Source organism: Leptopilina heterotoma, unplaced genomic scaffold (genome assembly GCF_015476425.1).
Source record: "Leptopilina heterotoma isolate Lh14 unplaced genomic scaffold, ASM1547642v1 Lhet_237, whole genome shotgun sequence".
Taxonomy (NCBI): domain Eukaryota; kingdom Metazoa; phylum Arthropoda; class Insecta; order Hymenoptera; family Figitidae; genus Leptopilina; species Leptopilina heterotoma.
Genome location: NW_025110953.1, coordinates 32,539 through 46,757, shown reverse-complemented (window position 1 = coordinate 46,757; position 14,219 = coordinate 32,539). Strand labels below are relative to the sequence as shown.

The 14,219-nt window shown below is 20.8% G+C and overlaps 1 protein-coding gene across 1 annotated transcript; it reads right to left on the bottom strand.

Moving 5' to 3' along the window:
- Positions 1-80: 80 nt before the first annotated feature.
- On the bottom strand, positions 81-14,192 carry LOC122502773 (transferrin-like). The gene is made up of 12 exons (XM_043612974.1): positions 14,178-14,192; positions 13,984-14,090; positions 11,897-12,092; positions 9,611-9,890; positions 6,909-7,142; positions 6,540-6,818; positions 6,116-6,273; positions 4,629-4,753; positions 4,024-4,419; positions 2,332-2,789; positions 933-1,054; positions 81-509 (listed from the first exon to the last, which is right to left on the bottom strand). Exons 4-12 carry the CDS (start codon positions 9,669-9,671, stop codon positions 201-203), a joined length of 2,142 nt encoding a protein of 713 aa, XP_043468909.1. The 5' UTR covers positions 9,672-9,890; positions 11,897-12,092; positions 13,984-14,090; positions 14,178-14,192; the 3' UTR covers positions 81-200.
- Positions 14,193-14,219: the final 27 nt, after the last annotated feature.

Sequence of the window (14,219 nt, the reverse complement as noted above, 5' to 3'; positions counted from 1 at the left end):
GTTCAACTAAATTTAAATATTTGTTTAAATAAATTAAAACTAAGCGTAATGAAGTAAATAAATAATTAAATGGTTCAACGTAATTTTTTTTAGAAAATTTATTTTTATAAAACATTTAATACAGTAAAAATACACTAATTATGAATAGACAAATACGCACTAATCTCAAAAATACTTTATACTTTTTTCTTCTTTTTCTTTTATAAAATTCGATTAGAAATTAATGACACTAATAAAATTAATAAACTAATAAAACTTAATGATGATGCTCCAGAACATTTTTCGGCGTCAGTCATCAAACTTTTATAAGCCTTCACTGATTGTACCTCAGAAATTGAAGATTCAAAACCAACAGTTGAATCTTTGAAAAGTAAATCTTTCGTTCCATTAAAACTCTTGTAAATATACATTGGAGTGTGCACATTCGAACTCAGCCAGGTGTTTAATTTCAAGAGAACTGTTGCCATATTTGAGCGTTCAGTTTTCGAAATATCCTTTCTTGACACTATCTACAAATTTAGGATAGAAAAAAAAGGATTATTAACAAATTATTTAAAGAAATAATTAAATTAATTTTATTAATTAAAACTTTGGTGAACTTCAAATTATTGATTGAACTTCATTATTATAATCAACGATTTAGAAAAAAAAACATTTTTCTATTCAAATTTTTATATATTTTTGTATAAAAAAATATTTTTCATAATTTTTTGATCAATAATTTGAAAAAAAAATGTTATACAAAACAAAATATTGCTTTTTTTAAATTATTTCTCTTTGAATCATTTATCATAAACGTCGTGAACTTCACTGACGTTAATTAAATTAATTTTATAAACTGAAATTAAAAAATAAAATTATTAGTTAAAAATTTAAATTTCTTAGTTTAATTTTAGTTTAGTTATATAGTTCAGTTAAAAAATATTATTTACCTCACTGTCGATAGTGACAGACCACGCACAATTTGTATCGACATCAAATCCAGTATGAATTGCAAGAGATCCATTTTTACACAAAATTCGATATTCATGTTGATTTAAAAATGCAGTAGAATCTAAAGAAATAAATAATAATCGTTGTTTCGAAGTATTTTAATAAAAAGTTTGGAACAAAATTTTAATTCATTCAATTAATTAAAATTCTACTGAAATTAATTGAATTTTTTTAAAGAACTTTATTAGAATTTTTGAAAATTTAATTATTTTAAGGAATTTTATTAAATTTTTTTTTAATAGGTAATTAAATTCTATCAAGAACTTTTATTAAAATTTTGTATTAAAAATAATTTAATTGCTCCGAAGAAATTTTTAACTTATGAAAATAATTAAATTCCTCCGAAGAGTTTTATTAAAATATTTCAAAATAATTGAATTGTTTCAAAACAATTTCATTAGAATTTTTTAAAATAATTTTTTTCAAGAATTTGATTAAGAAAGTATTTAAAATAATTAAATTCTAATAAATAAATTTCATCAAAATTTTTGTAAATAATTGAATTAATTGGAGATATTTTATTAAAATTGTACTGAAAGTAATTGAATTCCAGCACTTTATTATTTAGAAAACTAATAAAATAAAAAAAGTTAAAATTTGTAAAAATACAAATTCAATTATTTCAAAGAAAATTTAATTAATTAAAATAACACTGAAAATAATTGAAATCCTCCGAAGAATTTTATTGTTTATGAAAAAAATTGAATTTTTGTAAAAAATTTTACTGAAATTTTTGAAAATAATCTAATTGCTTCAAAGTATATTTGAAATTAATTAAATTCTTTCAAAGAATTTAGTAAAAAAATTTTAAAAATAATTAAATTTATTCTTTCAGGGAATTAATATTCAAATTCCTCCGAAGAATTATAATTATGATTAAAAAATAAAATTCACGAAAATGTTTTAATTCTTTAAAAAAAAAATACTTCAGATTTCGTTAAAAAATTATAATAAAAAACAGAAATTATGCAAAATTTATAATAATCTAGAATTCTTGCAAAGAATTTTATTAAAATTTCTGAAAACAAAATTGTTTCAAAGAATTATATTAATATTTTTGAAAAAGTATTAAATAATAATAATTTATTCATTAATTTACTAATAATAAATCAAATACCGAGTTTCGCGCGTATAATTTGCAAGTTAATAAATAATATGTGAATAATAATAAATAAATAAATAATAAATAGTAATAAATAAATAATAGTTAAATAATAATAAATAATTGGAAATTACTAACCAACAATTTTTTTATCATTATTTAAAATTAACTGAATAAAAAAAATATTTAATAAAAATTATATTACTATTTTAATTTAATTTATCTTGATAAATTACCATTCAAATTTTTTGGCTTAACAAAAGCAATATCAGCAACTCCATGCTCGAGACATCGAAATGCTCCATTATCGCGGAAAAATGGATTTTCATCGTTTGCCTGGCAATTATTTTCCGGGCATAGAGCGCATAATGCGCCAACGTCGGCGCTTGTTTTCTTTTGCAATGTTGAATGATCAATATCACGAACTCCGGGTACGCAAGCTTTGCTGAAAATGTCTGAAGCAATTTTTTTAAAATCACAAGTTTCATTATCTTCGTGAACCTTATTGGCACGCGTAATATTGAGGAATGTCATCCAAGAAATTCCGCCGTACTCCGGAAAACAGGCTTTTTTCCCTTTAAGATCGTGGAGATTTTGAAAATTCGGTGATGATGAATCTTTAATCATTGCCAATACAACATTGCTCTTTTCGTTGTCATTGTCAGCGTAAAGTACAGTTGAAAGACCGAATAATCTGAAAAATATTTCAGTTAATATTCATTTTTCGCGAATAATTCGCAAATTATTCATTTTTTGCAAATAATTCGCAAATAATTAATATTCGTAAGTTATTAATTTTTTGCAAATTATTAATATTCTTCGGAAGATTTCGGTTATTTTTATGAATAATAAAATCTTTTGCAAAAATTCAATTATTTTCAACAAAATTTTAATAAATCCTTGGAAACAATTCAATTGTTTTTTAAAATAATTCAATTATTATCAATAAAATTTCACGAAAGAATTCAATTTTTTTCTTAATTCGTTATAAAATTTTCCAAAACAATTCAATTATTTTCTAAAGTTTTAATAAAGTTCTTCCTGAATATTCAATTATTTTCAATACAATCTTAACTAAATTCCTACAAAGAAATTAAATTCTTAATTCGTTATAAAATTTTTCGAAGAATTTCAATTATGTTCGAAAAATTTAATAAACTTCTTCCTAAAAATTCAATTATCTTCATAAAAAGTAAAATTCTTTTGAAGATTTAAATTATTTTCTTTAATAATAAAATTTTTTCGAAGGATTTCAATTATTTTCAAAAATTTTAATAAAATTCTTTACAAGAATTCAATTATCATCATAAAAAATAAAATCTTTGAAAGATTTCAATTATTTTCATTAAATAAAATTCTTCGGAGGATTTCAATTATTTTCAAAAATTTCAAACATTCTTGTCAAGAAATCCTTTCGAAGTAAAATTCATCGCAAAAATTATTTTGAAAATTATTTTAAAAAGTTGAAAAAACTTTATTTAATTCAATTATTTTCAAAATTTTCAATTGAAATTATTTAAAATTTAAAAAACTACCTACATTATTTTAAAAAAACACAAAGAAATTTTTCAAAAGAATGTCATAATAATTTAATAATTTAAAATTTTTCTCGAGAATTCGATTATTTTCATAAATAATAAAATTCTGCGATAAAGAATCTAATTATTTTCAAATTTTTTGATAACATTCTTCGTAGAAATTAAATGATTTTTGATACGTTAATTTTAAAATTGAAAATATTTGAAAAGAAAAATTATTAAAAGAGTTGGGAAACAAAAAAGCAAACGACAACTAACTTCAAACTGCGAACAGATTACAGGAATATAACGATTATTAATATCGAAGATAGAAAATTATAAATTAATTAGTTACGACTCGAAATAAAAGGACAAAAGTACTTTTTTCCTAATTATTCAATTTATACTCACTTTCTAGCGACATAACCGTAATTTGAATCAATTGATGTGAGATCGCTCCTCTTTTGATTGATACTCCGTAAGCATTCGAAGGTAGAAATTTCCTTTACGCAAACAATTTTCGGAGTTATTCCAAGAGCTTCGCTTTCTTTAGCAACCCATTGACACTTTGTATTCTCCAATTCACTTGTCGTGCACCATTTTATTTCTTTACCGCATACGGGATTCTTTGGACGTTCCAATGGTCCCCCATTGTTTTCAAAATACGAATCAATTGTTATTGGTTTTGGATATAAAACATAATGCTTTTCATTTCCTAATATAATTTTCCTCAATGCTTCAGTCCAATCACTTGTCGAAGATTTCAACCATTCTCCCAATTTATTTGGCAATTCGAATCTGAGATCTCTAAAATTTAAAAGCAAAACACAATTTTAAGAAATTTTTCAGTTTTTGAAAAAATGACGGAAAAAATACGATTTTGATTTTTTTGTCTCGATAAAAATGGGTTAAAATTAAGATTTATTGGGAATTTGAATTAATTTATTTTTTTTGTATCGTTGAAAATAAATTAAAATTCAGATGCATTGGGAATTTAATTTTTATTTAAAACTTACTCCCTTGTTACGATAACGTCCCAAGATCGTGTGATCCAAGTACATGGATTTTGTATATTTAGAGGCATCATGGTTTCATTAGGGCACAACATTTGAAACATTGGTACTTTCGATACAAATCTATCCTGAAATAGTAAATAGCAAATAAAATTTATTTCTTTTTGAATAAAACTAAAAAATTCAAATTATTATCATTTCAAAAGTTTGACAATTAATTTGTAAATGGAGTAATTAGTGTTTTAGAGAAATTAATTCCACTAGAATTTTGACAATAACAGGATTTTCATACGGAAATTTTCATACGAAAATTTTAATTCCTGGTGGACAAAAAACAAAAAATTAGTATTCAAATATTTATTGAACAAAAATTAACAATTTTATTTAGAAATTCTGAAAAAATGAGATGTTTAAAAATTGTAATTAAATTTTTTTGAAAATAGTTGAATTCTCGAAAATAATTTTAAAAATTAAATTCTCGAACTTTTTGATAATAATTGATTTAAAAAAGAATTTCATTTAAAATTTTAGAAAATATTTCAAGAATTGAAAGAATTACAGTTTTAATTTTTAGAAATAATAAAATATTAAAAGGTTTTAGATTGAAAGTATTTAGAAACTTTAATTCCTGAAGGACAAACAAGCAATAATAAGTAGATACATATTCAAATATTTAATGAACAAAAAATAAAATTTAAACAATTTCATTTAGAAATTCTGAAAAAAAAGGTTTTTAAAAAATCATAAATATAATTTTTTTAAAATAGTTGAATTCTCGAAATTAATTTTAAAAAATTGCAAAAATATGAAATTTTCTCAAATTTTATTAATTTTTGTTTAATAAATATTTGAATAGATACTTATTGTTTATTTATTTGTCCTTCCGGAATTAAAATTTTTAAATAATTTCAATCTGAAACTTTTTCCAATTTTCTCACTTAATAAAATTATTTTTGAAAACATTATTGAATTTTTTGAAGAATTGTATAACTATAAATTTGGAAATTTTAATTTTTACAAAAACATTTGTATTTTAATGATGCAATTCTCTTTAAATTTTAATAAGAATTGATTTAAAAAAGAATTTCAGTTAAAATTTTGAAAAATAATTGAAAATGAAAAGCGTTATGACGCAAGAATTTTAAGAAATAATTAAATTTTAAAGGGTTTTTAAATTGAAATCTATTTAACATTTTAATCGCTGTAAAAGAATAAATTAATATTATTTTCCTTTAAAATGTATTAAATTTTTGAATAATTTTATTAAAAAAATCTAAAAAATAATTGACTTTTGGAAAAATTGCTGTTGTAATTTTAAGAAATAATTAAATAAGTTTTGGCAAATTTCATTGAAATAAAAATGTATATTTGAAAGAATTTAATTTTATTACTTTTAAAAATTGTTTTGAAATATAATCATATTTTTGAAGAACTTTTCGAAAAATGTTATTATTTTAAAAGATTAAAAGATTATTTAAAAGAACACTTACGGAAAATTCTCGAACGTGGTTGAGTGCTACATAAGCGATCTGTGCTTTTCGATCTTTCAAACAATTCAACGCACCAAAATGTCCATATTCGTACATATCATTATATGTACAGTTTGGTACATCATCACATTTGGCGCATAATTGTGGATAACGTCTTTCTATAAAATTAAAAGTACTGTTAGAAATTAATCACTTTTAGAACATTTTTCAACTAAACTTAATAAATAATTTTAATTAATTTCCCTTTAAATTAGTTCATTAGTGTACTCATAATTAATTTTCTCATAAATTACATATTTAATTAATTTACTTGTAAATTAGTCAAGAAATTTACTTGCAAAATTAAAATTTTTCTTTAATAATTTTAGTAATTACTAAATTAATTAATCAGTCTAAATTTAATCATGTTAATTAATTAACTTACTTAATTCATTATCAAGAGTTTTGTTAGAGACCCAAAGTCCTGGCCGACAACTGTCTCCAAAAAAGTTTTTAAAATTAATAAGCTCATTTTCATAATCGGGTAAATCCTGATTACAATCTTTTTTATAAATCTGTCTCTCAAAATGTTTTAAAACTTTTTCATTTAACGCTTGTGACTCAGAAAATCCAGGGTGACATAAACCACTACCCATCATTGATTGGAAATTACTTTCCGCATTATATATTCCCACCAAAGCAACCATTTGAGTTTGAAACGGATCTGAAAACAATTTTTTTTAAGTTCATTTTCTATAATAATAATTAAAAAAATTAAAATAATGTAGAAGAAAATAAACTAGATTATTTATACCATCTTTTTTTTGATGATGTCGTAGTTCATAGAGAATACTAATTCCTTTTGGATAAAATTCATGAGCCAGGAATAATTCATCGCCAGTAAAAACGCCAAAATCGACTTCGTTGTTCATTAATTTCATTGTACAATCAACGCCATCCGAGACACTTACACATTTTACTTCACTGTCTCCTCGTTTCAAATTTTCGCACAACACTGGACTAATAGACGGTGGTTGACAAATCCGATCTGTAAAAAAATTTAATTTTCATTTTTAAATTTACGTTTAAAGATTTTTCATTAAAATTTTTGATAATTCAAATATTTTGAAAATTTGCAATAAAAATTCTTGAAAAGTTAATTTTCAAAAATTGTAGTAAAATACTTGAAAAAAATCAATTATTTTCAAATTAAATTTTTGAAAATTTCAATTATTCAAAATCTTTTTAATTGTATATTTCGAAAATTTAAATAGAAAAATCATTCAAAAATAATTTTTGAAAGATTTGTTTACAGTTATTTTTCGCACTATTAAAATTGAAATGATTTACATTTTTAATACTAAAAAATATGATTTTTTGTTGCAATATTTGGAAGAAAAGTCGAAAAAGTCGCAATTTTTGAAAATAAGTCGAAAAAATCTCAATTTTCTAAATTTCCCTGACAAAACATTCTTTTTCCTGACATTTTCCTGACTTTACTGACATGTAATCACCCTGATAAATTATTAATTAATTAATCAATTTAATTAATTATTAATTAATTAATTAAAATAACTGAATTTTAAGTTTCATTTTTTTATAGTACGAAAAAAAGAGATTTGAAGAAAATGATAACGAAAAATAGTAAAATAAAATATTTAAGGTGAGAAATAAATTTTTTTTCCATAAAAATTCTATTAATAATTCTTCTGTATTTGATGATCTTGAAAAATACCACAGGTGAGTAGGGCGTCGCCTTGGTTTCAAGATAATCAAACCTTATCGCTTTGAGACCGATTACATTGAATCTCGAATGACGGCAGCATATAAAATTATATAAAAATACAAAATAAAACGCGTAAAAAAAATTATTCAATCAATATATTATTTTCTGTCACCTCATCATAATTAATTTACCAGCACTGTCGAATATTTTCTTCTTATAGAATAATTTATAAGAAAGCAAATAAAAGAAAATTGACAAAAGCTTTCAAACAAAAATTCAATAATAAAATAATTAGTCAAACAATGGAAAAAAATTATTTTTCAAAATAAAATTAAATGACAATACGAGACCAAAAAGTTATATTCGATTATTTAATTAAATAATTAATAATCAATTCGATTATTTGATTGTTAATTTGATAACTAATTCTATTATTTGATAATTAATTTTATTGTTTGATAATTAAATTAATAATTATATTTAATTACATAATTACAATTATAATTGTCTTTAAGGGAATTTTAAGCACCTATTTGTTTTTTAATTTGAAAAATGAAAAAGTAATTAGATTTTATGTATAGTTATTTTATCATTTTCCCGCGATTTCAATTATAATTTATTTATTGAATAAAAACGAAAATAATCAAAATCCAATAATAGCATTTTCTCACTGAACGAAAAATTATGTCAAAGTAAATAAGTTACATAAAAAGATAACAGTAGCGTTAAAAAATGGCCTCTAGAAATAAAAATTAAAAAACGATCTTTTGTCATAAAAATCAGTTTTTGCTATTTTCTACATTAAATCTGAAAATTTAATTAATTTTCAGTGCCATCAATAATAAAAAAAAATGTTATCTCTTAATATAGAAATATTTCTCTTGAATTTCTCTTGAAATAAAAATTAAAAAACGAACTTTTATCATAAAAATCAGTATTTTTGATATTTTCTGCGGTAAATCTGAAAATTTAATTTATTTTCAATGTCATCAATAATATAAAAAATGTTATCTCTTAATGTTCTTTTAAAAAATGTTCTTTCAAAATAGGTATTTGAAAATACTTCTTTTTTTTGCAGTAAAATGTGAAAATAAGTATGAAAATTATAGATAATAATTATTATCTAATAATTAAATTCTTTTGGTAAATTTTATTAATATTGAAAATAATTGAATTGAGGAAAATTTTTGAAAATAATTGAATTCTTTCATTATTTTAATAATTTTCATAAGTAATTGAATCCTTTCGTGAAATATTATTGAAAATAAATTAATTCTTTGAAAAGAAATTTCTTATATTATTTATAAAAATAATTGAATTCTTGAAAAGAATTTTATTATTTTTAAAAATAATTCAATTTTTGCGAAGAATTTCTTTAAATTTTTGAGAATATATAATTTAACTATTTCCAAGAATTTTATCAAAATTTTAGAAATTATTAATTGAATTGTTTCGTTATTTTAATAATTTTTATAAATAATTTAGTTCTCTCGTGAAAAAAACAGTTTGCTCTTTTTTCTATTTTCTGCGGTAAATCTGAAAATTTAATTTATGTTCAATAATAAAAAAAATGTTATCTCTTATAATTCTCTTAAAAAATGTTATTTTAAAATTAAAAATTCTTTATTTCTTTTCTAATTTTGCAGTAAAATGTGAAAATAAGTAGGAAGCTTATCCTTAAATTGCCAAAATTAAACTCCTTTTTGCAATAAATATAATTATCAAATTATCACAACTACTTATATAAAATGGATTCAAAAGAGATAAGAAAAATCAGTGATAAAACTTACATTCAGTTCGCGCTGACACCAAAGATCCCCAAACAAGAGTTACCAAAATAAAATTCCACATTTTAATGAGAATATGAAAATCCTTTCTTCTTTTTCCGATTTCTCAAAAAATGTCACACTAAATCCAAAATTTCATGCGAGGTGAAATGAATTATAAACTTCTGTTGATGATGAGACTTTTTTTCATTTCTAAAGATCCTCCACGGACTTGTTCACTTCTGATAATGAGTTCGATGTCGCGCTCACACCCTAGAGTACACACCGTGCGCTGATGATTCACCTATACATTCATATAGATAAATAAAGGTTTTTTTTAATCTATTATTTGTTCCCTCCACCTTAGTCCCATATCCGGTCTTTAATGTCAACATATGAAATTTTATTTTATATATATATATAAAAAAGACACTTGTACATTTGTATGTGCTTTAGTGAATTTCTGGAAATTCCCCCTAAATGATTCAAAATCAATAAACAGAACTTCAAACAATTTCCCCCTTATAAACTATATTTAAATTTCGACTTTATATCGTAAATTGTATTTGCGTACAATTCAAACAAAATTAGGAAAAATTGATTTTACACGTCAATTCTAATTTCAATTTAGGTATTTTTGTTTATATTCGAAAAATGTCGAAATAATGTTCTTTTATGGAAAAAATAGAATTTTCAGCTTTATTCAAAATTTAAAAAAAAACCCAATTATTTAAAGTTACATAAAGTATTTTTAGATGTTTCTTGATGAAATTTGCTCATACTGAAAACAAAAAAATTTAAATACCGTAAGCGAAACGTGTTCATAATTTCTAAAAAAAAAGTTTTGTTTTCATAGAAAAAATATTCTGAATGTTTCAAATTTGAAACATTCCATTATTTTCAAATAATGAATTCTATTTTTATATTGAAGGTGAAGAAACTATTTTTTTTTCATCAGAGAAATAGTAAAATAAAAATATTTCAATTTTTACAAATTAGGAAAAAATATTTTCTTTTGGTATTAATTTTTTCTTAATTTTAATTAAGAATTAGATTTTTCTAAACTTTTTAAAAAATACTTTGGTTTTACATTTAATATACTAAGAGAAAGAAAATATTTTTAGTTTTTAAAAAATATGTAACTGAATTTTAGGAGTCAATATTCTTCTCGGAACTTAATTCTTTTCATTTTTATACAAAAAAATAGTATAAAAGAATCACTCAAGAGGGAACAATTCCTTATGCTGCATTTTTTTTTACAGACAAAGAGTGGAATAAATTTTCGAAATTTACACATATAAAGGAAACATGTACCGTAAGTGTAACTAATTCGAAACAAAAATTACCATCATGTACTGTGTTCCTTTATTTGTTTAATTGCTCTGTCTAGTTATTCTTATCATAAATAATATAATAATAGAATAATAATAATATAATAATAATAATAATAATAATAATAATAATTTTTTAATAAAAATTTTATTAAAAAAAATTCCCTAAGCAAAAAAAAAAAAAAAAATAATAATAGAAAAAATAAGTTCGCTAAAATGACACAAAAATAAATAAAAGATTTAGAAATGAAAGATTTGTTTCTAAAAATTATTGTCATTTAAAAGTTAAAACTGTACTGATTCATCCGATGAACTCAGAAAACTGTCATCATATTCTGTAAGAAAATCGACAAGATAACATTCCTTAATAGCTTTTGGTTCAAGTAAATATAAAGTTCAATTTTGTCATCAATTTTCAGCATAAAAGGAGTTTTATCTCAAAACAAAAGATCATTGATAGTTATCGTGATAAAAAAAACTGTTAGCAAAAACAACATAAAAATTGAAAAACCAGTAAAAATGTTGAATGACTATTTTTGAGTTGACTATATTTTTTAAAATACTAGCAATTAAAAATGACGAATATGACATTAAATGAAATTATTATTACACTGAAAAAAAATTTATTTGATTCAAATAACTGATTACTTGACTATTATCAATTAAATATTTAATTGAATCAATTAATATTTATTGGAGTCAATTAAATGGTTTAGTTCATATTTGCTTTAAATACTGAAATTATTGGTTCAAAAATACCATTTAATTGACTCCAATAAGTATTATTTGATTCAAGTAAATATTTAATTGATAATAGTCAATTAATCGAATTAAATAAATTATTTTTCAGTGTAGTATCATTAAAATTATTACTATATGTACTTATTTACTACTTAAAAGTGAAAAGGATTTAACTTTTCCTTCTGGCAATAATTTGCGAAAATTACGTAACAAATGCTATTTAAACAAAAATAATTACCGTCTTATTAAACTTTATCTCCAAATACGGCCTCATATTGAATATATATCAATCTCAACTTTGGATCGTGTTTTCGAAGATAATCTCTTGCAAAATGCATCCACTTCATTTGTTTCGCCGGGTTCCTTTTTTTCATTGTCTACAGATTCAATGCAAATTTTTTTCTCTTTTTCCTTCGATAAATTCGGGCCTCTTTCTGAAATAATATAAATAATAAATAAATAAATTTAAAAAAAAAGAAAAATAAAAATTACAAAATTGATACCTTTCAAAAATAAAATCGTAAATTAAAATATATTTACTTCTTTTCTCTTTAGAAAATTATATAATTTAATATTTGGAAAATTAGAAAATAACAAAAATGAATTAAACAACATTGTTTTGAATTAAAAATTTAATTAAATTTCTTCATTGAATTAAATTTTTAATTTAAAACAATTTTGCTTAAATTGTACTGAAAAAAATTCAAAATGTTCGATTAAATAATTTTATTGAAATTTTTTAAAATAATTGAATCGAATTGAATTTTTTCGAGGAATTTAATTAAAATTATATTGAAAATAATTAAATTCTTCTATAGAATGAATTATATTTTATAAAAATAATTGAATTTTTTCAAGGAATTTTATTAAAATTTGTGAAAATAATTGCATTTCATTAAGAAATTTTATTGAAATAATTGTATTAAAAGTAATTGAATTCTTGTCAGGAATTTTATTACAATTTTTAAAAATAATTAAAATCTTTTTAGTAATTTTATTAAAATTTTTTTGATGAGTTAAGTTAAAATTGTAGTAAAAATAATTGTATTAAAGTTTTAAAAATAATTATAATCTTTCTAGTAATTTTATTAAAGTTCTCTTGAAGAGTCAAGTTAAAATTGTAGTAAAAATAATAATTGAATTCTTATAAAGAATTGTATAAAATTCTTCAAAATAATTCAACTCTTTTGAAAAATTTTATTAAAAGTTCATTGAAAATAATTGAATTCTTATAAAAAAGTTAATCAAAATTTTTTAAAATACAAATTGAATTTTTTCGAGGAATTTAATTTAAATTTTATTAAAAATAATTAAATTCTTCTATATAGAGAATTAAAAAAAAATTTGAAAATAATTAAATTCTTTCGAAGAATTTTATTTATAAAAATAATTGAATTTTTTCGAGGAATTTTATTGAAATTTATAAAAATAATTGAATTCTATTAAGAAATTTCATTGAAATTGTATTAAAAGTAATTGAATTCTTGTCAACAATTTATGAAAATTTTTGAAAATAATTAAAATCTTTCTTGCAATTTTTTTAAAATTCTTTTCAGGAGTTAAATTAAAATTGTAGTAAAAATAATTAAATTCTTCTCTAGAGAATTTTATCAAAATTCTTAAAAATAATTCAACTCTTTTGAGAAATTTTAATAAAATTGTATTCAAAATAATTGAGATAGTATAAAAAAATTTATCACAAATTTTTTAAATAATTTAATTTGTTTTACAAATTTGATTAAAATGGCATTGGAAATAAATTAATTCTTGTAGAGAATTTTTAGAAATTGTTGAAAAAAATTAAATTCAAGGATTTTTATTGAATTTTATAAAAATAATTGAATTCCATCAGGAAATTTGATTAAAATTGTATTCAAAAATAAATTATTAAATTATTAATAAATTAAATTAAATTAAATTATTAAAAAAATAATTAAATTCTTCTTAAGAATTGTATCAAAATTCTTAAAAATATTAAATAATTGAATTCTTTCGATGAATTTCAGTTAAATTTTATTTTTAAAAAATAGAATTGTTTCGATAAATTTTAATAACATTTGTTAAAATAATTTAATTGTTTCAAAGAAAATTAAAATTCTTTCGAGGAATGTAGTTACAATTAAAATTTAATATATGTAATTGAATTCTTGCCACGAATTTCATAAAAAAAATAAATTTAAAATAATGCAATTCTTTTGACGAATTTTATTTAAATTGTATTTAAAAATAATTGAATTCAATAATTATAAATATAAATTTCAAGAAAAAAATTCTTTTCAATTGAGAAAATAAATATTTAAAAAAATTTAATAAAAAGAAACTTACTCATTTTATTGTCAGTACACTTAAAAATGATGTTACATCTATGGATTCATTTGGATTTTGGTCTTTTTTTCTGCGTCTACATCTTTTACTAGGAACTTCCTCAGCACCTGCAAAATAAGTAATTTGTCAATTAAAATTTACAAATTATTAATACAATTATTGTTAATTATTAATTTATGAAAATTGATTTGAACTTAATATGTGAGGAAAGATATCCATAGGTTGAGGTTATTTTT

Coding starts and splice junctions, on each gene's coding strand:
- LOC122502773 (XM_043612974.1), bottom strand. CDS start 9,671: ATGTGGAATTTTATTTTGGTAACTCTTGTTTGGGGATCTTTGGTGTCA. Junction 4,420..4,628: donor GACGTTATCGTAACAAGGGA/GTAAGTTTTAAA, acceptor TTTAAATTTTAG/AGATCTCAGATTCGAATTGC. Junction 2,790..4,023: donor TACGGTTATGTCGCTAGAAA/GTGAGTATAAAT, acceptor AATATTTTTCAG/ATTATTCGGTCTTTCAACTG.